The 26,692-nt window shown below is 38.6% G+C and overlaps 1 protein-coding gene across 1 annotated transcript; it reads right to left on the reverse strand.

The window, feature by feature from the left end:
- Window positions 1–10,013: 10,013 nt before the first annotated feature.
- Window positions 10,014–25,933, reverse strand: zdhhc8a (zinc finger DHHC-type palmitoyltransferase 8a). The gene is made up of 10 exons (XM_026943922.3): window positions 25,281–25,933; window positions 16,261–16,382; window positions 15,972–16,129; window positions 14,447–14,619; window positions 13,552–13,654; window positions 13,318–13,409; window positions 13,091–13,220; window positions 12,602–12,710; window positions 12,372–12,475; window positions 10,014–11,303 (listed from the first exon to the last, which is right to left on the reverse strand). The coding sequence occupies exons 1-10, from the start codon at window positions 25,382–25,384 to the stop codon at window positions 10,440–10,442; spliced, it is 1,959 nt and encodes a 652-aa protein (XP_026799723.3). The 5' UTR covers window positions 25,385–25,933; the 3' UTR covers window positions 10,014–10,439.
- Between the last annotated feature and the right edge of the window lie 759 nt (window positions 25,934–26,692).

A 26,692-nucleotide genomic window follows, 5' to 3' on the forward strand; every position in this document is an offset into this window, starting at 1 on the left:
TTAATCAGAAAGGAGGTGTTTCCATGCTAGATACAAAGAGGCATGCATGTGGATTCAACTGGCTTTCTCCAGAGGAGGAGTGAAGTAATGAGAGAAGGAGAGAGGGCAAGAAAGTGTGAGCGAGTGAGAGAGGGAGAGAGATAGAGAAAGGGAGCTCAGTTCAAGCTTAGCCTTACCAAACACACATGAGTGAAGGACAGATGAAAGCAAGCCAGTCAAATCCACCGTCACACTCCAGCTAAGCCTCCTCAATCCATCACAGAGAAATACTGTCCACTAATTAAAGAGATAGACAACCCCAGGTTATAAGGTCCAAAATTGTATTACTCTGTTCAGCTGAGATGCCAAGATGTTCTGCTCTACTGAATATATTGGGCATTTTAGGATGTGTGGAGGCTCTTCGATTGAGTCATTGTCTAAATAAATATACCAGAGACAACACTCTATTTGTATAGCATCACAGAGTATCACAAAGCTAACAATCCCACTTTAAAAAAAAATGTGTGACTGAAGTTATGTCAATAAACAGACAAAGGAAGTTACAAACTTTGGCAAAGTTCTGCAGTTCACTATGAAATTATATTATCTAATATTGATCTCATCACCGGTGTGCCTTTAGCATAATGCTACCCTGTTGTATGTTCTAGGATATATTGTATAATATTGTATATATGAGCTAATGTATTGCCTGATATCCAATCAATTGAAGAGTCTGATGGACCACATGATGTTTCTTCTTTATTGGTTCATTTGAGCATCATCATGTATTACTACTGTGACAATTTAGCCTTGGTTATTTCTGTTGATATGGCAACAGATATCAGATATGGATATCACAAGAAAGTTTCTCAGAGCATGAACTCTGTCCTCTATCCTTCTGAGTGGTGAATTACCTAGTAAGGTGAGCACACTGGAAATTCACAGAACAGTCGAAAATGAAATAACTGCAGCCCATGTACAGGACTTTAAAGAGAGCACGCTCTCAACAGCCATTTTAGGTTCTTTGTAACTAGACACACAGTAAGTGGGCTAATTATACTTAATATAGGGTAGCACAGTGTCACAGTGGGTGGCAATGCTGACTCACAGCCTCAGGGTCCCCTCTTCAATACTGAGCTCAGGTTACTGCATGTGCAGAGTTCTTGCATATTCTTCCTGTGTCTGCATGGGTTTTCTCTACGTTCTCCAGTTTCCTCCCACCTCCCAAAAACATGCCAGTGGGTGGATTGGTGACTATAAATTGCCTCTAGGTGTGAATGAGGTTGTGAATGTGTGTATGTGCATGGTGCAATGCATTGGGCTGGTGTCCCATCCAGGGTGTATTCCTTGGTGCTCCCAGGATAGGCTCCAGATCCACTGCAACCCTGACTAGGACAGAGTAGTTAGTTAAGATGAATGAATGAAGATACAAACGAATGAACAAATGAACTTGTAACTATGAGTGCATCTGTTGGTCATTTTCCACTTTGGGTAACATTATATTCTACCACTGTTGCTAAATAGTTCACATTAGACACTAGGTAGGCTACAATTTATTTAGTGAAAGTCGCTATTAATTGATGCGCAACCAGTGTCTGCAAGTATGGGACGTGACACACTGGGTTGATTCATTCATTCATCTAAAATAACCACTTTATCCTGGTCAGGACTGCAATGGATCTGGGCGTGAGGTGGGAATACACCCTGGATGGGACATCAGTCTATGGCAGGGCACCACACACACATACACACACACACACACTCTCATTCAAACCTAGGCACAATTTAGAGGTTTTGGGAAGTGGGAGGAAACCAGAGAACCTGTGGACACCCATGTGGCCACACAGAGAACACCACACAGTACAGTTTGTACACTGAATGGCTGTTACCTACCTAAGGGGATCCCTTTAGGGTTCTTGATGTGATGTGTGTAGTCATTATAAGGTGTCATATGGTCATGGTCACTTTAGAACAGCCCACAGTGAAAGACTATTTCAGTCAGGTTGTCATGAAATGTTCCTGCTTGGACTCCCTGTTATCTTTATTTCCCCTTCAGTTTAAAGATATTTGGAGGAAATATGTTTCTGTTTGTGCAGTTCAAACATTTGGCAGGCGTTTTTATCCAAAAGTGAGACAGAATACAGTCAAAATATAGTCAGAAGTTTCCGTCAATCTGCAAGAAACAAGTGATTGCTAGTCACAAGCATGCATTAAGGCTACAACTGCTATAGTCTAGCAAGTCATAGAAAGCTAACTTGGAAAACTGCAAGTTATACAAGTCATTAATCACGGCAAAAGGTAGCACTATTTCGACAGAAATAAATCAGCCTGAGTGCTCTAAGGGTGTTTTTTCTTCAGTGTTCAAGTCATCTTGGGAAAACTGAGTCTTCAGGTTGTTTGAATGCTCTAAGTGAATCTAAAGACTGAATGAAGTTGAGCAATACATTCTACTATCACAGAACCATGAGTGAATAGAAGTGTGGTTTTGAGGTGGTATTACCAAGCAGTGTTCAGAATGATTGACTCCATGTGGGCGGCTGAACTGTAGTAGTTTAGCAGGTAAGGTTCAGTGCTACTGTCTTCAAGGTTGTGAGTTCAAATCCTTGCACAGACAAAGAGTTGCACCTTTGAGCAACAGCCATAACTCTCAAATACTTAGCTCCATGCTTAGCTTGGATTCTGCCTCATTTGCAAGTTGTTTGGATAAATATAAAAGTAAATGGTTACTCCGTAGGCAAGCATCAAAGACTTGATCTGAGCAGCTACAGGGTGCCAGTGGAGGGAGATGAAGAGGGGAGACATGTGTGCTCGTTTAGGTTGATTGAAGACCAAACATGCTGCTGCTATTTATTCACGCAACAGTGTAAGCTGTTGGATCAGCCAGCAGAGATTTGCTGTTGTCGAGCTGTTAGATGATGAGGGCTTAGATGAGGTGTTATGATGTTCTGACAGGTATAGTTTGATCTTCCTGATGTTATGCAAAGGAGATCACCACAATGTGGTTTAGGAAGGTTTGTTGGATGTCAATCATCTCCCCAAGGTTCCTGGGTGGACCTTCATGTTAATAAGCTTGTTTGTAACACTGTGTTGGTCTCTTCTGACCCATGTTCCTTGTACCAATCCTGATTCTTGGATTAGCCTAAATAATGGTTTGCACATACTTCCAGGCACTTTTGCTTTCAAGACACAAGCCATAACCCTTTACTCATCCTTCTCCATTCCCGAGAGAAGAATTACCACCAACAGAATAAATCAGCCTGTAATTTAATTCTGTTCAAATGGTGATTAATCCTCCTCAAATGGCACATTCACATATGTTAAATAAGCTACTTATCAAAATAGTAATTAAGATTATACACTGTCTCTGTCTCATTTCCTTTCTCTGCCTGTCTCCTTTTTCCCAAAATGTCTTCTTTTTTATAATATTAACATCCCTAAAAGAGATATGTTCAAATTACCGAGCAGGAGAACAGAACTACAGGGGATAAGGTTAAAAAAAATCAACTGACATTGAAAGCCGTAAACAGACACCCACACATAGAGTAATGGATCTATTACCATGGCAAACATGTTATGCTCCATCATTCGACATCTTTCTCTTTTATGTGATAATACCTTATTTATTAGCCTCGCAATTGGTGGGCCAGGGTGGCTCAGCTGGTGCTGTCCAATACAATCCTCTGCTTTTACCTTGAGTTCTTTTCTATTTTCTTTGGGAAAAAAAACCCTAAGCTGCACAAATCCAAATATAACATGGCCATGCAACACACACGCACACATACACACACACACACACACACACACAAATGACTTCATGCAGGCATTACATGCCATTACACCCTCAAGAAAATACTTTCAGCCCTCAGACAAATACATATGTCATGTATGTTTGGCCCCCTAGCATCACAAGACACGTACGCAATATTCTTCTCCACATAAAGGAGTTGACATTGGAGTTAACTGTGGTCTACATTGAGGCTCTGAATCATTCACAAGCATTATATTCACTAGCAATCCAATTACATTTTTAAATATGCTATATATCTTCATCTCATTTAGTCTCAAAATAATATTAATAGAAAATCAAGCACATAATGTTTAATTATTGCACTCTGAGAAAGGATCTTTAATTTTTACTAATTAACGATTTTTAGTTTCCCTTTGTATGAAAACCCTTTGTTTTAGTGTTGGACGTAGAACCGTTAAGATTTCCTCTAGAAGGACAAACTGAAGAAGTGAGTTATTCATTTTTCTGGTATACAATAAAAAAATACACTATTTTTATAATTTTATATGCCAAAAATTAGTCTGGAATAATCCAGAACAGAATGGATGATGAATATATGATGAGTGGATGATGATGATGTGAGGCGTATACTATTAAAGGTTAAATCTACCACTGGTTTGTCCCTCTGGAGGAAATGAAAAAGGTTCTATGTAGATCCAGAGGGTTTTCCTATAAAAACAGTTAGGAATCTAAGAACCCGGGACTTTGCAAAGAACCATTGATGACCCCTTTTTCCTAAGAGTGTGTAACAGCCACCATGTCAGCTAAGTATACAGCAAAATAGAAATAATATGCCAGTTTTAATCTTCGAATAAAACATAGTTTGTCCAGCTTGAAATGAAACTCCTGCATTCCAACTTTACAAATTTTGCCATGGGTCAGCCCTTTAACTAGAATATTAGTACAAAAGTCAGAGGTTTATGTTCTAGTGTTGTTTGTTCAAACCTGTTAAATCGTGGACAAAAATATAGTCAAAATTTAACTTGATGCTAGTTAGAATAGTACTGATGGTGCCTCTAAGAACATTAACTGTTAGAAGGAAATAGACTATTTATGGTTTGCAGGTTTGCTCTCGGATCTAATGTAGTAGGAACTGGTTTGTCTTTAAAACCATAAAGGTTTAAAACCAGATTAGGCTGAAATGTGCTTAGCAAAGTGCTAGGTTTGTCAGAAATTATGAAATTAACTCAGAAGAACTAAAATGCTTTAGCTAGCTTGCTGTCTGGTGTAACAGCAATTCTGATCACTTTAACATAACACTTTAACATGATTGTGTGCATTAAACTGTTGTAGGCGGAATAGCTTCCATAAATGGACTGCACTGCCCAGGGGGTCATTTTTTAAAATAATGAACAATGTTAGCATAGTACAGTAAAAGGTTTAATCCCAAAATAGCAAATATGATTCAGGTATTAATTATATGGCCCCCTTGAAAAATGAAAAAGGTTCATTTTGACCTGAACAGAGCACAAGGGTTAAGTCATGATCAAGGTAAAGTAGTTGACTCATAATAGAGAACGAGCTTCATCAGACACCATCACAGAGAATAAGAGGCTAAAGACACTCGTGGAATAGTCTTCCCCTCGGGTGGTGCACCGCTGGATGAGTAGCCCAGTGCAACCTTTATGATGAATAATGAATGGGGTAGATTCTCCCTGAATTGTGATTAATAATAGATGTAAGACAATGTTCCCTGTAGAGGAGCTACCGGTGATGATGATTTATCGGCTTTTTTTCTGTCAGCTGACGCTGTAGGAGGCATTTCATCATCAACACTGAAGAACGAATTCAGCTAGACAGAGATGACCCTGATGCTCCTGCAATTTAATTAAAGGGAGAAGGGGAGTGTGTGTGAGAAAGAAACTCTTTACATGTAATGACAACTTGATATTTAAGGAATAAAACACAATGGGGCATGCTGTTATAGGAAAATAATCAATGATGGGCTGGTGTAGATAGTGTTACCACCCCAGAGCTGATTGTTTTCCTACAATGTCCTGAGGTGTCTTATTCCTCTTATGTCACAGCTATTTGCCAATGATTATAATTTGTTATTTATTAAAGAATGTCATACTTTTTAATGCTTTATATTTAAATTTAACGTTGTGGAACATAGACAGGAAGTTATAGACATAGTAATTCCCTCACAAACCTCCATTATTTCTTCTATCTTGAAGTTAATAAGACAAAAAAACATGTTACTGAGAAACTTCAAAGCACAAAGTTCTCTGTCTTAAAGAGTTTACCATGGTGGAAAACCTACTGACTGTTACAAAACACTTGCACTGGAGACTCCTTCCATAAATTAAATAAACATCTCCTGACAGAAAACATTACCGTATCAACTATTATACATTTTTTCTACACGTTTAATAATGTTTATTATCAGCTTTAGGTTATGCTGAGTATATCCTGAAGCATGTAGAAACAATAACATATTAGAACATGTGCATTAATGTAAACCTGCAATTTCTCTTGCAGCCAGAACTACTGTCATAGCTGCTGTTATTAAAAACCCTTAAAAAAATTACTTCAAATTTGTTTAGTCACTGGAGAGCTGTCCTCTCCAAATTTATAAATTTCTAAAATTATTTTTGCTGACATCAGTGCCTCATGGTCTTTACAGTGCAGTGAATAATTAAGCCAGGGCTTACTGTTTTCCTGATACAGAGCAAATCAGTCCTTAAGAACCGTCATCCAATTCATATATTTGGTCCCACTCCAACATTATTCCAAAACAAAGAGCAAGGCAGTCAGCGTTTCCTTGTTAAGATGTGCTGGGAAAAAACATGTGGATACTCAGCACAGTGTCCTTTAGGACTGTCTTGGAAACATTTATGTAATAATTAAGACCACAGTAGAGTAATTAATTTTCGGCACAATCCCCTAACCACACAGCAAAATTTGCAATGTTCAATGAACTCTCACACTGTTCATTTGTGTCCAGTTGGAATGAAACGAACGCCGGAGGTGTTAATTCAGCATTGTAGCTGTTAATTTATCACCGGGGATTTGCTGTGCATGTGCAGCACGTATGCATTGAAATAACACTCCAACGTGGCCCAACAGCACCAGCAATTAAAGGCACAGTGCCACTGTCACCTATTATGTAGGGCTGAGCATGCTAATACTTCTCCAACCTCAGCCTGCTCTGAGCTCCAGCAGTTCCTTTCATTATCATTCCACCACAGGCCTGGCGCTCACTCTTCGCCTCACATCAGACTGGCTCCCCTAAAAAAACAGCATCTTGAATGTGCAGATAACAGGCTGCGAGTGAGCCTGCTGCTTTTAATATTTGATCAAAGGTGGTTTAAGCAATGCTGTGCGCTCTCCCGCCTTCTGACGTGTTAACGTCTGACAGTTAATGTCTTAACTGTTCAAATTGCTGTAGATCCAAAGCCACTATCCACAGATAGTGAGGAGAAATTATAAGGCATACCACACACTTTAGGAGAAGGAACATGCCTTTAGCTCCACTTTCTTCCTAGGTAACATCCTACAAATCTCTCTTGCTCCGTGACCTTCGAAATTTCTACACCCATCACCTTCTTCTCTTCTCTAGTACTAGAGTAACAACTCCTGCCCAAGAATCTTTTGTGGCAGATCTGGCTCTTTAGCACTAAGACACCCAGAACTCCCTCTGCACTTTTTTCAGTTCCACAATTATTGCTTATGTCATTTAGGTAAGGGTCTGTACTCACACTCATTTTGGCCATTTACACTGTGCAAGTTCAGCAGTCTTTTAAGTTTAATACTCGTCACACTGTACTGGACGAACCCAATAAAATCTTGGCCAAATTCTATAACAAACTGTGAGATAACATGTGTTCTCTATGGAAGATCCTCTAATGATAGACCTGCAGTTAAAGAAAATTGACTGTTAGCATGTTTCATTTATATTTTGCCATTGCCATTACCCTTTTGGTAGCAGTCCAATAAATTTCAGATAATCCTATGCAGTCCTCATTTTGGTGGCTAACTCTCCCCTATCATATGACTACCAAGTACCAATTGGGAAGAGCAACTGCATCTTGAACTGCTGCTCATGCTACATCACTGGGCAGTGTTATACACTCAGGGGAAAGTGCTATTTGCCCTCTTCTGCATACATATGCTGATAGTTGCCTGCGATTGGCTAGTGTCAGCTCTGCTACCCAGAGAGCATGGCCAGTTTTTGCTCTCTTGACTCTTGGCCATGGATGGATGCAGCATTGTCAGGATTCAAGCGTGCAATCTTCCAATGTCAGAGCAAACACTTTTCTGTTGCTCCACTCGGGAGCGACACTGTGAAATTTTAATAGCACATTTCTGACCCTGCCAGAACTTCAAAATGGCACTAAATTGGCCATCACATTATACACTCTAACACCACTGAACTTATCTCATGACCAAAGAATTCTCTTACAATGTACGATTTTTGTCAGCAAAATCATCCTGATAATCATACAGTGAAAGCCGGCTCTAGATGCTACAGTATTCAGATGATTTCAGAACACCAGCGAGAACCATCACACTAATTTCCGAAGTCATTCCATATATGAGAGATTCTTAATCCTGGTCGTGGTGCATCTATCTTGCACAGTTTAGTGTTTTCCTTGTTGCCATATCCGATTGATCTCATCAGCTAATTACCAAGTCTGAACTGGCTTTAGCTGAAAAACACTGCATTCTATGACCTCATTTAATGTCTAGTTTTATCCTAACTATTGACCCCTTCCATTTAGTGCATATGTATATATCTATCTAACTAGTTCTACCAAACGCCAAAGGGCAAAATCTCAGCAGAATATTTTATATCAAATTCAGTTTATGAAAGCCTTTCTAATGAGCCAAGTTACAGGGTGGTAGAATACTAATGCTAAACTCTGGCTCTCCAGAACTGGAATATGACATCTATGGCTTTATATAATAAGAACCACAGATACTTGTGTACAATATATATGGCCAGGACATTTTTTCTTTCTTTGAGTAAAAAAAAAAGAGATTCTGTAGTGCCCGCATACAGACTAATTAGTTCTAGTCTTTTTATTACTGTGTATGCTGCTCCAGCTTCTCAGAGCACTCTGTTTTGTCTTTGGATAGATTTTGGATTACAGAGATGAAAGACATACTGGGAAATTGCATCTGTGTATTTGCACATGCAAGGAAATAGTCAATTTAAAGAATGGCAGTTTCTTGACAGCTAAGCCATGGTAAATACGATTTAGATTGAATAATTTTAAAATCTACCAATAACAATGAAGCTGAGACAAGAATCTATGATCAAGACCTAAAGCTTTTTTGTCTGTAACCGGTGCTTACTGGAGAAACAATGGGTCTTTTTTATATCATGCAGATGAATGCCAAGCTTTATAATGACAAATACCACTGGTACGTCAAAACCACATTTAAAAATGAGCTAATGTCTTCTTTGCAATACTATCTTCCAACAGCTGGCAGCCCTTATTGCAAGATGATGGATCATCATTAGACATAATAGTAATATATGGTATATGAGACGTAATTGAACAAAATATACATCAAGACTAATAATGAGTATTATTCTGTACTAAAGAGCATCCTGCTTCCTAAAAGAATAAGCCATAATCAACATTTACTTCTTCCCATGAACAGAAGAGGGAGCTCTAACCATGCAAAGGCTAATAAATGATATGCAATTTCAGAAAACATTGAAGAATTTAAAAATATATATATATATTGTCGTGGACAGGATAAGCAGGGCGGAAGCAGGATGGTGGCCTTACAATTTGAACTTTGAAAATGAACAATTTGAATTTTGTGAAAAGCAAAAATGCAATGTAGCTATTTGGTGTAGCTACTTGGTGAAATAAGTAGCTCGTTACTGGAAAAAATACGCATTTTAGCTATGCAAATAGCTCAGCTACTTCCATGCTTCTGAATAATTTAGGGAAAACACTAAAATGTGTAGGGAGAAGGCTAAGAACCTCTGACTTAAAAAAACATATAGCTAGTAATTTTCACAGAAGTTAGTTGATGAAGCTAGCTGTTTTGACATCCAAATTTCAAACAAATGCAGCTCCTTCCTTCAGTTCTCTTCAAAGTCACATGCATGTGCAATGCCTCGATGCTACTGCAAGAGCTTTCTGAATTAACAGCCAATATATTTGACAGGCAATTTTGAGAGATGCCTTTTTGTCCTGATTGTTTGGATGTTGCTAATCCACATTAATTTTATCTCCTTTTTGCAGAGCCTGGGATGCCACAGAGACCAGAGTTTAATCTCTGAGTAGATATTTTATTGACAGCTACAAAAATGTCATAAGAATTTTGGCAAAATTTACAGAACGTGTTCTAACTTAACATTCATGGAGAGTAGCTTTAAAACATAAAAGAAGCAAAAAACAACAAATTACACTGAGCACGTTTAACTACTAAAATGTATTCATCATATAGCATGAAACTGTTCTTCACTTCCTGTCAGAGAAGAACAAACAGCAACTGTTACATGTCTATCAATGAAGCTTATATGTTTTTCTGCTAATGGGAAGCATTGGTAACCAATATGAAAAAGTTGAATTGCTTTATATAATAAATCTGTAAAAAAGTTGAATTTATGGATCAATAGGAGCATGTGAAATTAAACAATGATAAATGGGACTTTCTTCATCATAAATATGATCTTTACACAGACTGGGAGAATCAGCAACTCATACTACAGACCTGTGTCTTTTCTCTCTGAGGTAATGATTAAAGCCAGAGCTTTCTGCGCTGTGTAGGAGGAGCTGGGCATCGGGCAGGGAATAGATGAGGTTGAGTGCTGAGCACAGGGCTCCAGAGTACTACAGGCCGAGGGCGAGAGTGAGCGACTCTGGTGGGCCATATTGGCATGCATGGACGAGCTGGAAGTTCTAGATGCCCGCTGGAGCGAGGAGGCGTAGCCGTAAGCTGCACTGCTCATGAGGAACTCTCGAGAGCCATAGGCGGGGGGAGTGGGCCTCCGGGATAGGCGCCCACTTGGCATGTCGTAAACAGACATATCCTGAAAGGGAAACAAAGACGGCTGCTTTTCTCGCTCCTCCAGTTCGTGGCGTTCCGGGATAGAGCTCATGGTAGGTTTGGAAAGGCTGTCATAGTGCACGGGAGACTGCCTGCTCATGCCAGTGAAACCCGGGCTGCAGGTACGGGAGGGTGCATGCTGGGCATCTGCTGGGCACCTGATAGCCAGACCCAGATCTAAGGGAAGGAAAGGAGGCAGGTAGTTCACTCTGAGGGGCCCGCGTTGTGCTGGGCTGAGGAGGCTGTCATAGGAGAGGCTGAGGATGCCCTGGTTGGAGGAAGATGCCACAGAATCGGGACACTGATGGGCTCGGTCTCCTCTGCAGCGAGTGTGTTTCAAAGTGAGGGAGTGGGAGTTCAGCATGAATTTGTTCCCGGGAAGTGTGCTGGACTGCAGGGCCAGGTGGGTAGAGATAGGAGTCTGCCCCATTCCAGATTCCATTTGCCCCATTCCAGATTCAAAAAATGGATCCTTGGCAAAACCACTCATGTGGAGCTGGTGGTTCTTCGTACAGTCCATCTAAATAAACACAGAATTTAGCAAGAAGAGGTTGTAATAATCAGGCCCACAGTTTGTGTCTTGTGTAAAACTTGTATCAGGCTAGGACATTTATGATTTATTTGGCCTCTAGCATCATTAAAGAGCAACATTTGTCTTTACATATATCTCTAACTTCCAGATTTACTGTATTATGTTTTGTTATGGATGTTTTACTTGACCAAATGTAACTGCCCTAAATACCCCCACTCAACCAATGGTGATATCCTTTTATATGTTCAAATTCATTGAACAAAGTGAATGAGGGATATACATAGTCAATGTAGCTCAAAAGTGTATGGGGCCATAATATAGTCTGTGCATGTCAGTAATAAAGTACATCCATGAAATGCTTTAAAATCAAATAAAAGGCCTTAAACTGGAATTAAACAAGGACGATGTGATGAAAAGAAAGAAATGGCCTTGAATTAGTAGAAGTTCTTGCACTTGAAAACATGAATTGATGGCACCAGGATCAAAAATTACCCCAGGTATGAGGTTTTAAAATGTTCCTTGGTTCTTTAATAGACTGTTTGTAGATTTTTTCTGTGCATGGAAAAATGTTGACTGTTTGTGGCAATCACACATATGTAACAAATGTGGTAGGTAAAGATAAGGTTAAAACCATTTACATTTATTCACTTTAACACATTATCCAAAGTGACTTTCGACTGAGACATGGTACAACTGAGCAGTTGAGGGTTAAGGAATTGCTTAATGACTATTGACTACAAGCTACCAGTTCCCTGGATGCTTGAACTTTTCTTTTAAGGCCTGGTCTTGAAGGGAACTTGGTCAAGGACCCAAAACTGGCAAATTGGCAGCATCAGGATTTAAACTTACAAGCTTCCAATCAGTCAACCCCTGAGCTAGCACTGCCCTGGTTGCCAGAGCAATTCTTTTAAAGTCTGGTCTTGAAGCAGACTCAGTATTTGTCTATCCTGGTCTTGAATGGTCTTCCTCACATTTGGACTCAATCTCGACTCTGTCCAGTCTTGTTTTTTTCTCTCAACCTTAGATTTCTTGACTTCAGCCCTATTGTCCACTCACCTGCTCCCTAGGAACTTGATAATGCAGCCTGGAAGGCGACTCTACGATCTGACCGATGGTGCTCTGGGCAGACGGCACTGCAGTTTTGGATTGCAGTAAGCTCTCTAATGCAGAAAAACACATTTGTGACTTTCTATTGTAACTCCAGTAGGAAGTTTAGGCTTGCATTCCAAAACATCACCATATTTCACATTGATTATCAAGGATGCAAAAGAGACATGAATTTCCACCTTGCACCGTAGCAACGTGGCTCTTGAGCAGAACCGGGTTGGGTTTGGGTGGCATAGGGGGCGGTGTGTTCAGCTGTTTACACTCATCCCGTTCTCCTGCAGACTGTCTCTAGCAGAGGACAAACATGGACCTATCCATTATAAGTGTCAGAATAGTAAATGGGCCTTCACTTCTACAGTTAAGGCACCATCACAGACACTGCGATATCTCTCTCTTGCAGTTACAGAGGAAGCAAAAGCAACTGGGCAGATGGTTAATGTTCATGTCACATTCGCATGCCTTGATTAAAGTCTTTAAATAGGCTCTTCACTAACTTATAAGGTGTAATTTGAGAAGACAAAAAGAGAGGTGGTAAATATCTGTTAAATTAGGGGTTTCAATTCACATAGTTGCCCACTCATATTTCTAATGTGGCTCATTGGGTTACTCAAGCTCAATTTCATTTTTTTTAAATGGTACATTAAAATAGGATAGGGAATGTGCGTTACTTTGACGGAAAGCATTTCAGTTTGCATCCCATTGTCTTCAACTTTCATGGGTGACATTTTGAGGGACTCTGGTGTTTGGAATGGTGGTTGTATATGGACAATCTGCTTGTTTCCCAACTTCCTGGTGTATCTGCCAGGGAAAAGAGGCAGAAAATGCAAATTTACAGCATGACACATTACCAAAAATGTACTGGACACTACAGACCCACATGAGGACAGTGTTGTACCTTGGAGTAATTGGACTACACAGAACAAACTCCACATTGCCACAGCAGCCACGTGTAAAGGGATTTGCTCCTCCTTGGAACTTTCTAGTCACCTGTAATGAAGACCAATTTTTAGTATCTAGGCAACAGTGCATCTCTTGCCAAGATCTTGGAAACCTGCCATTTCTTAAGATCAAACTATTATCTTAAGTTCTTAGGTTTTCAGGTGAATGATCACACATTCGCTCGTCTCACCTGTTCATTTGTGGTTCGTCCTGTTGCTACCAGGACCATATGGAAGCATGCGAATCCCATTACGGGGATGAAAAAAAGGCCTGACATACTCATGATGGACAGACTGACCCAGTGATGTCAAGGAGCAACTCACATAACTGGAGAAATGATCCAAATGGAACTAATATGGCAGATTAGAGTGATGGTATGATTGCTTAATTTCAGAGAGGTCCAAACACAGATAGTACATATGAGAGGCCTAGATGACTGATGATGTAATTCTCTGCAGAGAATGTGAAGCCACTTTGTACTATATCTTCAAGAAAATGTTAGATGTGCCACATTTTGCTGTGTTTCACTTGTGAGGACCTACGTAAAAGATTTAGTTTTAAATGTTCAGCTTTAAAGCTAAGTAACTGTTTAAAAGTTACACAAGTACCAGACATTAACTTCTTCATGGGTTGTCTAGCATTAATTAAAGCATTGTTAGATAGGTTTGCTAGCTAGCAAAGTCAGCTAGTCAATTTTCAATTCAAACTTACTTCATTAGGTTGATTAGACTATTTTTTGGCATTAAAGTTTTCAAACTTTTCAAACACAGGTGGGTAACAGTTATCATTTAACCCTTTAAAATCTCACATCATCATTCAGTTATAATATGAATTCATATTATTATTATTATGCTATCTTTACTCATTAACTACTAAATTATAAGTGAAACAAACTGGAAATTCATGTAATTAAAGTGTGAATAGTGTAAGTCTGGATGCACAGATGGATCCTGGGAGCTTAATTGGGTGTATTAACAGTTAAACCAGTGTGTTATGAATACAGAATGGTGCCGTTTGCTTAAATGTTCATCTGTTACATTCAGAAAAAGATCATTAACTCATGGAGCTGTATGGAGTCAGGATACGTGATGGTTGCCCGTAGGTCCCACAGGGCTTCCAGGTGGTCCAGTACAAACAGGAGACCCCCAGAGAAAATGGCCACCATGTGCACACTGAGAGACAGCAGGAAGAGGAAGAAGAAACGGTAGTTTCGTCTCCCGATGCAGTTGTTCACCCAGGGGCAATGATGGTCAAAGTCCTGGGAATAATTTATTTAGCAAACATTTACCCAGACTTGAGAATCCAATGTCATATCCAAGCATGACAATGTAAATGAAAGACAATTACAAACACAGCAAAATTTCATGTTCATTGGATGCTGTCATAAAAGCGGAAATAGACTTATTATAATAATGCTAAGCTAATTGTATTTGCAATCAGTTTCTCACTTATTTTGCATTTCTAATGCAGGCAAACAGCAGGCTGCTGTGAGGAATTTTAAGCAGCAGCAGTTTTTTTTTTTTTCTGAGCAAACGCCAGCTAATGAATAGCACACAATGTATAATACTGGGTTGGCTTCCTAAATACAGCTGACTGTGTGCAGATTCTATCTAAAAAGGAACAAAATGATAATGGCAAAGTGGCTTAACCTGCTTGTCTGCCTCTCTCATTCCTGCACATATGTTGCCTTGCATAAGTATTCACCCCCCTTGAACTTTTCCACATTTTTTGAACTATTACAACCTTACTTCTATGACTAGCTCCGTCTTCACCCGTTCACTGAGTTTTGGTGAACGGCTTCCTCTAGGTAGAGTCACTGTTGTGCCATACAATGTACTTTCCATTTTTAATAATGTGTTTAAATTAAGGAAAGACAGAAAGGATAGGATTAATGGACTGGAGTGATTGGCAGGATGTTCAAAGTTTGGGATAATTTTTAAAAACCCAGATTGATATGTTTCCAGTACTTTGTCCAGGACCAGTTTTATAGCACCTTGGTCTTCACGATGCTGTTTAGGTATGTTCTCTAACAATTACTGGGGCTTTCCAGGAACAGATGTATTTAAAGAACTTTAACTGCACTCCATTCAAATAATAACGTGACCTCTGATGGTAAGTTGTTGCACCTAAACTAATTCAGGGGTTGCTCACAAACGGGAGTGAATACTTACGTAATCACAACTTTTACTACCCCTGCCCCCTTCAGTATTATGGACAATTTTGTGTAGATTCATGACATATAAGTCCATTTCAGTTCCAGGTTGTTGTTGTTCTTTCAGCTGCTCCATTTAGGGGTCGCCACAATGGATCACCTTCCATTGTCCACCTATTGATTTAGCACAGGTTTTACGCCGGATTCCCTTCCTGACGCAACCCTCCCCTTTTATCCAGGCTTGCACTACCCTATGCACCCACAGTGGCTGGGGTTGGCACCCAGTGTGGAGCTCGAACCCATGATTCTGAGCTCAAGAGTCTCATGCTCTACCAACTGAGCTTGCCTGGCACCCTATTTCAATTCCAAGTTGTTACACTAAAAAATGAAGGGTATGTATGTACAAAGACTGTCCACACACACACACACACACACACACACACACATAGACCACTCACCTCCACACAGTGGTCACACACACTACAGTGGGAGCAGCGAGGGGGTCTGTAGAAGTTGCAGGAGGCACACCACTTCATCCGAAATTGGATTCCCCGGACCTCCACGTCCTTATAGAGGGGTGCACGCGAGTCTTCATCCTTATCTTCATCCTCGTTAGCTTTGAGAGAAACAGCAGTGATATAGTGAGTTTTCATAAAATAAATATCATCAGCCTCATGCATTTTTGTTAATCATAACACCCTTTTTAAATGCACGTTAACGTGATCTGGTAAACTGAATTCTCCTGACCCCTTGGCAGCACGCCGGCATCTGTGAACGTTGCCATGGTGAAGTTTGCCAGGACAAAAAGGAATGTGATGCCGACGCATGGAGGGAAAGCAAGAGACACATTCTCAGCGAGCCAAGGACACCTGCGAGACACGAGAAGAATGGAGTTGTGCTTACAATTACAGACAAGTGTTCCTTGATGGCTACTTCAGTGCCATGTGACGAGGTGTGCAGCGGCATCATCTAGGGACAATCACGAATACGCCGCTTACATTTGAATCAGATGATCTTTCTTTTGATCAGATGATGGTGAAATATTTCTAGCCATCTAACACTTCATCTGCTCTTAGAGCCTGTGGGTACAATATATGTTCAGGGTATGAAGATGAAAGTGTAGATAAAGATGAAAGGGTGGATGAAAAAAAAAATAGGATTAGAGGAGGGGGCAATTCAATGGCAGAAGAAGATTAAATGGAAAGGTAATCACGAATCCACTCGACAACTGATGGTGTGGCAGATCAAATGCACACACTTTTTTTTTTTTAAAAAATCAGGATTATATAGATCTGTGTGTACTAATTACAGAATGGAGGACAACAGGTTTTAATGTCAAGGTGCACAACTAGGTTTAATAAATAATGTCCAATAGAGGATAATCTGCTGCCAAGTAAAATATTTTAGTGCCATGTACTGAAGTAAAGTGTTAATGGTCCCACTAAAGATTTGCACTTGCCAAAAATATTTTGTTCCTAAATCCCACCTTTGCTTCAGTGGATAATCTCACCTCAATACTGTAGACTTGTACCTAAGAAATGCTGCTGTAATCATAAAGACAGTCCTGTACTCATTCCAGGACTTTTATTCACAATATGCTCACACTGAGCAACCTTTCAGCACACAAAGTACCTTCTGACTTTATATTATATATAATTTTACGTTATAGAAAAGTAAAGATTAATAATCCCACTATCCGGTGTGGTGTCGCCCTGAAGAGGATGGGTTCCATTTTGAGTCTCTCCGGGCTTCTTTTTCATGTCGTCCTTATAGCACCTCTCATTTGTACATTATGGATCTAAATCTATATCCAGGAATTCTGTGAAGCTGCTTTGTGACTACTCTTAAAAGTGTTACACAAATAAAGCTGAATAAAATTGAGATGAAATAATAGAATATGAGAAGCATGATATGATTATAAGACAATCTCAGATCATCCAGCTCCACAAAGTGTCCATTTAGTGCCAGGAACCACAGGACGCAGCAGCTCCGTCGTTGTCCACGCTGTTTCTGGTTTTTTTTTTTTCGTGGCTGTTTTCAGGAATGGAGGTCAGAAGGGGGGGGGGGGGGGGGGGGGGGGGGAATAGGGTAGAGACTAAATAAATGTCTGCGCTACGCCAGCTGCATTTCCATAATCCCCAGATTACCGAATCAGGATCAGGGATCACACAGGAGGCCGCTTATCAGAGGCAATGTGCATGTGCATGTGAAAAACATAAAGCATCACCACTCACTGTGAGAACATAGTGGTATCCAGTGATAGATTTCGAAATCAATGTATCTTTTAAAAAAAAAAAAAAATTAAAAAAATTAAAAAAAAACTGGCAATCAAAATTCCACATGAAACCATTTTCATCTCATAATCCACACATCTTCATCCATTTTAGGGAGTTATTACTTTTTCCTCTATCCTTGTGCTCTGTGCTGGGATTTAGATTCCTTCTGGCATCTGGGGGACGGACGTAATGAGCCACTGAACCTCATGAATCCTCATAAAGTCAAAAATCCGACTAATGCTGTTCATCGCTCTAGACTTTATTTATTATAGTGGAAAGTAAACAATGGCACAGGGCCAACGATTTCCCAGTGGTCTGAGAGCTTATTAAATCCTATTGAATTCTGTTTAATGTTAATGGCATTTATGTATAGTTTAATCACTTCACCGAGGATGTGTTGTCAAGGCACTGCTGGTCATATATGTTACCTTCACCACCAGTTAATTCTGTCTTTTTATTTCTAGTTTATTTCTAGTTATTTCTAGTTCATTCTCTTTTTCTGATACAACAGCTGTTTTTATTTTGTTAAACAAGGCTGCATCAAATATTATTAATATTTCACAAAATGTTGGTTCTTCTTTTTCTTATTAAAGCAGCAGTTACTGTATGAACACATAAAACACAGGACCTATTAATCAAGTCATAGCACATTCGAGCGATTTTTTTGTATTTTATTATTTAACATTTTAGATGAGGATTCCTAAAACAGAATGAAAAATTTATTTGGTCACAAGGAAAAGCATGAACTTGATAAAACTGTGTAGTACATGAATAAAATAAAAAGTTCTTAGGAGTGGACTATGGTTTTTTTTTTTTTAAGGTTTTACTTTCTTGCTTATTGTTCTCTGTGTAACTGTTGTTCCTGCTGCTTTCAGGTCGTCCTGCAACTCTTTTCCAGTGACTGCTGGCTTCTTTCTCACCTTCCTTACCATTAGTCTGAGAGCGTGTTGTGAAATCTTGCGTGACGTACCTGTCCAGGTATGACTACAGGTGGTTCTATGAACTTTCCACCTTCATGTTATCGAAGCAATTGTACTGACGGGGATGTTTAAGGACTTTGCTATGTCTCTGTAGGCTTTTCCATTCCAATGTTGTATAAAAAAAAGCTCCTTCACCTTCACCATGATTGCTAGTTGCTGTGTGACATCTGGCTGACAAAATCGTTTATAATGGCACCAGGTGCAACATTGATATCTACAACTTGATTTATTTTTACATAACCTTTACATACATACAGTATATATCTTTTTAATATAGGGTATTCCCTATCAGTTCCAAGGTGCACTGTCAAAAGACTTTATTTGTGTAAATTTAAAGCAGATTTGTGCACTGGAAGCATATTAAATAATGTCTGAAAACGTATTTTCCCTCACTGTATATTAATGTAGGCACTAACAATGTATATCATTCACATTCATAGCCAGATCACAAGTGCAAAGCCTGGTTCCCTTTAAGAACTTATAAAGATTACTCTGGATGCCTCCACAAGACTGGACCAACATTGATTTCTGACCATCTGGATAGCGAAGAGAGTTTATTATGTGCAGCATGTCCTGACGAGATTCAACTCCTAATGAAACAGCCGAGCAGCTTTAAATCTAAGCTTCCTTCACTGTCTGTGTGCAAGCCTGAGCATTTTGGTACATAAATTTATATTTACTCATTTGGCAGATTCTGGTGGTAGTGATTTTATCCCAAGTGAATTTCAAGTGAAGCAGAATTCAAAGGAAGCATAGAGCTGAAATGACGAAGGTTAAAGGTCTTGCTAAAGGGCACTGATTATCTTTACGCATCACGAAAATCATAATAGGAGCCTACAAGTGAATGGGTGTAATTTTGGGATGGGTTGGTACCAAACTTGTATTCTAAAAAAAAAAAAAAAACCCACAATGTCTTTCTACAAAAACAATATATAATATTTTTTTGAAAAATACAAATGTAAAATAGCACAGCTAATGTTTAACTCCTTAAAATCTCAGCTTGTTCAGTTATTTATCTTAAAACATAACATCAAACATATAGAAAAAAGAGTGAAATTATAGGAAATGTCTGTATTTATGAGTGTAAGGAGTAGAGTCCAGACCTGGTGACAGCTCAGAAGAGTTTAAGAGGTTAATCATTTGCATAATGCCTAATGAATACACACACTAACTAATAAATGAGACTTCAGGAAGATGCATGTATCTGCCTCAAAGGCAGAAGGTCTGTTAAGGACAACTGCACTTCCAACCAAAAAAGCAACATTAATTCTACATAAAGAGGAGTGATGGTGGCACCCATACTGAGCAGATGGACTCCAGTGCTCTCAGTAGTTGAATTAACATTGCCACTTAACAATCCATCTCAATGGCAAGCTCACAAGATTAATATAATAAATGAGTGTGTGTTAAAAGGTTGCTTTATAACAGCTTGCCACTGCAGATTGGAAAAGCGCTGTGTACTACAGTAATGATGTACCATACCTGAATGGGGCACTCTTTTTTTTTTAAGGCCATCATAAAAGATGAAAAAAAAAAGGTTTTTCTGTAATCTGCCATCCAAAGTGATATAAAAGGGGAATAATAATATTCACGAGTGAGACTACTTTCTGATTCTGACCATGTTCTTTTCAAAAAAAAAAAAAAAGCCTACTGTTTACAAGCCAATCTACAATTCAGCCATACATTATTTATTCTTGTTTCAGAAGAAAATGGAACATTACAGCAGAAAAAATGTGGTATGATTTGCATTTAACATTGTCTTTATACTGCTACTTGGAAACACCGCTTTCTACAGGTTCTAAGATTGGCTCTGCTCAGATGGGTTCTTACTATAAAGGCACATGTCTGCTGAGCTCCACTTCAGGCTCGAAGCTTGGTTATTTTATTTACAGGCCCCGAACAGGCTTTTTCCTGAGAGTAAAGGACAATAAGTACTTTCTTGTTCCTCCCTTCCAGAGAGGGCTGTGTATCAAAATCAAGAAGTCTCCTGGGTAACACTGTATTTTCTACTTTTAGCCATTGAAAAAAATGCAGTTCCAGGTACCATCATTGTTTCACTCACTTTCTGTGACTCACTTTCTGCTGCTGCACTTTCTGCTAGACCTGCATGGATACTCTAAAGATTTGCATTTTATGCCCTAGTCTCACCCTTGCTCCAGTGATACTGTAGATCCCAGGACTCTTATTCACAATCTGCTCATATTGAGTATCCTTTAAAACACTTAGTACTCTTTGACTTTAGTTTACAGTTGTAGAAGAGTAATGATTTATAATCCCACTATCAGGTTATATATATACCATTTTTGGGTCTCCTCTTAAGGTTTCTTCCTCATGTTTTCTCAGGGGGTTTTCCCTTGCCCTTCCCTTGCCACTGCTCATTAGGGATCTACATCTACATCTGGATTAATGTAAGACTGCTGTGTGACAATAAACTTGAACTGAATTTCAATGCGATTCAACAGATCTCACAAGCAGGATCTCTTTACAAATTCACACAGGTTAATTTAAACGTGAAAAATGCATTTAAAAATGTATTTGTTTTAATTACTAACTTTTCCTGTTCTACTGTATTTTTTGTGAAATAATTGTACATTTTAGAAACGTTTCAGAATCTGCATTATTTCCATATTTAGGACATGTTAACCTTGGGCTTGGTAATATGACCAAAAAAATTAGCATAATAAATCTTTTTCATTTTGTTATTTCTCGACAGCATAATTATTTTGTTGAACACACCCAAGAATATCAAGACTATTTATTCTCTAGATGAAGCACTGTATCTAACACTGTAATGAGAGTTATGTGGAATCTGAAGTGATGTATGACCCCCTTGTCTTGCCCTAAGTCCCAGGGATTATTCATGTCAGAGAACAAAATTTGCATCAAGGTTAACATCCAATGCCTACTGCTCCAGGATACAAGCAATTTGTGAGAATTAAAATACCCCTACGCACTTATCACGTTTTATTATTACAACTTTTATGTGCATATCATAAACCACAGCTGCAGGAATAGCAGACAATCCTAGATCACTTTGTCCGTTTGACTCTCTTTTTTAATGAAGATATAAAAAAAGTGTAGTTTTCACGAGTATAAATAAAAAACAAAATAATGTGGTTGCATAAGTGTGCACACCCTCTTATAACTGGGGATGTGGCTGTGTTCAGAATTAAGCAATCACATTCAAACTCATGTTAAATAGGAGTCAGTACACACCTACCATCATTTAAAGTGCCTCTGATTAACCCCAAATAAAGTTCAGCTGCTCTAGTAGGCTTTTCCTGACATTTTCTTATTCGCATCTTACAGCAAAAGCCACGGTCCACAGAGAGCTTCCACAGCATCAGAGAGCATCAAACCTGATTATTAAAAGGTATCAGTCAGGAAAATGGTACAAAAGAATTTCCAAGGCATTAGATATACCATGGAACACAGTGAAGACCATCATCATCAAGTGGAGAAAATGTGGCGCAACAGCGACATTACCAAGAACTGGACGTCCCTCAAAATTGATGAAAAGACGAGAAGAAAACTGGTCAGGGAGGCTGCCAAGAGGCCTACAGCAACATTAAAGAAGCTGCAGGAATTTCTGGCAAGTACTGGCTGTGTAGTACATGTGACGACAATCTCCCGCATTCAACATATGTCTGGGCTACGGGGTAGGGTGGCAAGACGGAAGTCTTTTCTTACAAAGAAAAACATCCAAGCCCGGCTAAATTTTGCAAAAACACATTTGAAGTCTCCCAAAAGCATGTTGGAATATGTGTTATGGTCTGATGAAACCAAGGTTGAACTTTTTGGCCATAATTCTAAAAAGTATGTTTGGCACAAAAAGAACACTGCACATCACCAGAAGAACACCATACCCACAGTGAAGCATGGTGGTGGCAGCATCATGCTTTGGGGCTGTGTTTCTTCAGCTGGAACTGGGGCCTTAGTCAAGGTGGAGGAAATTATGAACAGTTCCAAATACCAGTCAATATTGGCACAAAACCTTCAGGCTTCTGCTAGAAAGCTGAAGATGAAGAAGAACTTCATCTTTCAGCACGACAACGACCCAAAGCATACATCCAAATCAACAAAAGAATGGCTTCACCAGAAGAAGATTAAAGTTTTGGAATGGCCCAGCCAGAGCCCAGACCTGAATCCGATTGAAAATCTGTAGGGTGATCTGAAGAGGGCCGTGCACAGGAGATGCCCTCGCAATCTGACAGATTTTGAGCATTTCTGCAATGAAGAGTGGGCGAATATTGCCAAATCAAGATGTGCCATGCTGATAGACTCATCCCCAAAAAGACTGAGTGCTGTAATAAAATCAAAAGGTGCTTCAACAAAGGATTAGATTAAGGGTGTGCACACTTATGCAACCACATTATTTTGTTTTTTTATTTTTACTCGCCCAACCTAAAAGATTTCAGTTTATTTTTTTAATTGAGTTGTACAGGTTATAGGTCACATTAAAGGTGGGAAAAGTTCTGACATGATTTATCTTGGTCTCATTTTTTTATATCACAGAAGCCTGGCATTTTAACAGAGGTGTGTAGACTTTTTACGTTCCACTGTACATATAACATAAACCTTCAGTTGAAACTACTGTCAGAACTGCTGTAATAGAAAATTCATCAACACCTTCTGACCAATCAGAATTGAGAATTCAACGCTGCTGCAATGTATACTACATGTTTTAAAATATATTTAACAATATTATCATTATATGATGAAAAAGATGTCTTGTATCAATGAGGCATCCATTTGAACTGAAGACGAGCGAATACACATGACAGACATGATCTCCAGAGAGATCTAAACTCTAGTACACAGGGTTTTTTTTTTTTATTCAGAGAGACCCCAAGTTGGGAAATCAAACAGCACTGCATGCAAATCCTAATCCCTACCTTCCCATCTGCTGGAGCCATCAGTCATTTCAACAAATCAGGCAATGCTGAGCCCAAACTGGGACAAACATGGCAGCAAAGGTCACAGAGAAAATGCTGCTTTATTCCTTCTACTCACACAGCATCAACACTAGCTGAGTTAAAGGCCACACTGTGAATTAAAAGTCAGTGCATGTTTTTCTAGTTAGCGCTGCAGTAAGAGTACCGAGTTCAGTGCAAAGTGTTGTGACTTGCATTCTGTAAAGCGTCTCACACCAGCAGATCTGCTAGAAAAACTGATCCTTTTAGCTGGATATAATCGGTTCCGGGCTGTAGTACACTGCCCTAGTTTCTGCAGAGCAGACTGCCTATGAATACACATTATAACCTGATGACAGATTTACATACAGTAATGAATCTCTTAAAAAATTAAATAACTGCATTGCAATCATAATGAGCTAAAAACACTAAAAGCTTTTGCCAGCTACATATATGGACCGACTTTTCCATTCAACATGCAGTGTGTCATTTGATCTATTATATAACAGAGAGTTTATGCAAAATGCCCAAACACTCATGCTTCATTAGGCTACTGTCTTCATTCATAATCACACAGATATAGAAGCATTTAAGTGCAATATATCTGCTCTACAGGAGACACTCCATAGTGATTAACTGGATTAGTTGATTTTTTTTTTTTTTTTTTTTGAGGAAAATAAATTCATAGATTAAGAAAAAATATAGTCTTTGTGGTTAATTAGGTTACATTGAAAATATAAGAAATCTAACCTTTCATTTTAAAGACTTTTTCTATAATATTTTTTTAAATCTTGGTTACCAGGGGTGCTAATACTTCTGGAGCTGACTATAACATGCTACATTGCAACTGCAGCAGGTCAGAGTCTTAACACAGGGTCTTAACTATTATTTTTTATTAGTATTATATGTAATATTAATATATTACTGTAATAATTATATTATATTATATTATATTATATTATATTATATTATAGACCATTGAATTAAATTGTATTAAAGCTTTATAACTTAAAAAAAAGTATACATAATGTCAGCTTGAATCGTAAAATAAATTAGGAGACAAATTTTGTGCAAAGTGTTGTGAAGAGGTTTGTGAATGTAATGTTCAGGAATAAAAACTTTAATAAAAATAAATATAATGATTATATATTTGGCAGATATGAATCAGTGCAAGCTAGTTGAGCTAGCTGTAGTGTTTCAGTGGTTAAGGCTCTGAGTTACAGATCAGATGGTTGTGGGTTCAAATCCCAGAACTGCAAAACTCCATGGCTGGGTCCTTGAGCAAGACCTTTAACCTTCAGCTCAGATGTGTCCTGCATCAAGTGTCACTTTTTTTAAAGCATCAATGAGCAAATGTACAGGATTATGTGTTAATTTATACCCTGGAAGATATTAAGGTACTTTACTGTACATATGTTTCACAGCTGTTTACTGCAGATTTTTACAGTATTTCTGCTGGTAAGTAAAACTTGGCAGTAAATTACAGTAAATGTGTTACAGTGTGCACACAGTGTCAGTGACTGTACACACTGTATGCCAGCATAGTGTACCCTGAAGTCTCACTGCACTCTGCACCATGAACAGCTGCACTGACTCACGTGAAGGTGAAGAAGAAGGTGGAGGTCACCAGCAGCAGACTGGCGGTGATGGACACGGGGATGTAGGCGCTCGCTTTCACGCGCTCTCCGCTCCCGGTTGCCATTTCCGCTCTTTCCACACACTTCAATCCCAAACACGTAGCATACTTCCACCAAACAAAACAAACGCTTTCTCTTTCTTTCTTTCTTACTTTCCTTCTTTCTTTCTTTCTTTCTTTTTTACATTTTAAACCCTGTAAAACCAGTGAGGGAAGGTAAAGAAATTGCTCATTGCTTCTCTTCGTCTCTCGAACTAAATTTAATTTGGCGCTACTGCTAAGTACGAACGATTCACAAACGAATCGGTTCTTTATGAACGACTCTTTTAAATTGGTCGAGTGAAGCGATTCACGGGCTCGAACGAACTGAGACTAAAAAAAGAAGACTTGATGTTTACGTTGTTCGCATCTCAACATATGAATAACTTCTTTTTAGAAAATATAACACAATGAACACTCGCGCCATAAAGAAACCGCTTCTCAATGAATCAAATGAATCAAAATCCACGCAATGTGAATCATTTATAAAATAGAATCATTAGTCTTAACCAGGGGCGGAGCAAAGAGGCATGACGTAGATAACGTCATCATATTATGCAGATTTTCTTTTAGGATTTTGTTTTAAAATATGAACATATGAAGACAGATTCTTAAACTTTTTTCTTCAATATGGAGGTGTAACTCTCTATAGTGCATGAAGATAAATGAAGACGTAAAACATTTTTTTTAAAAGTGCTCATATATATATATATATATATATATATATATATATATATATATATATATATATATATAAACGATATTTGACATATTGTAGTTGACAACTGTTGTATTGTTTTATAGTTGTAAATGTATTATTAAAGTTGTTAAGAGTTTATAATGGAAGCTTACATTCCATTATAAAATATTATTATTATTATTATTATTATTATTATTATTATTATTATTATATAACATTGTCTAGAAACTTAGGCTATTTATATTTTAAGATACAAGATATACAAAACTATATCAAACTGTATTGTTTGTATATGTAACATTTTAAGTTATTTTTTGTCTCTAAAGCTTCTTCTGTATGTACAGCTGTCTTCTTTACATAAGCTGATGAGCAGAATTGGCCACTTCAGCGCCCTCTGGCGACTCAAAGCTCAAACTGCAACACTGCAGACTGGGGAAAGAGGTTGCCAGATTGTGTCGCAATAATTAAGACGTTCACATTACCTGTGGGAAAATTCACCTTTTACTGATAAATATAATGTAGATTACAGGTCATTTGTAGATTTCAGCAACAACAACTACTACTACTAATAATAATAATAATGCACGTAGCACTTCCACCTCACAGCTCCAGGGTTACAGGCTCAATCCTGAGCT

This window comes from Pangasianodon hypophthalmus, chromosome 17 (genome assembly GCF_027358585.1).
Source record: "Pangasianodon hypophthalmus isolate fPanHyp1 chromosome 17, fPanHyp1.pri, whole genome shotgun sequence".
In the NCBI taxonomy this organism is placed as follows: domain Eukaryota; kingdom Metazoa; phylum Chordata; class Actinopteri; order Siluriformes; family Pangasiidae; genus Pangasianodon; species Pangasianodon hypophthalmus.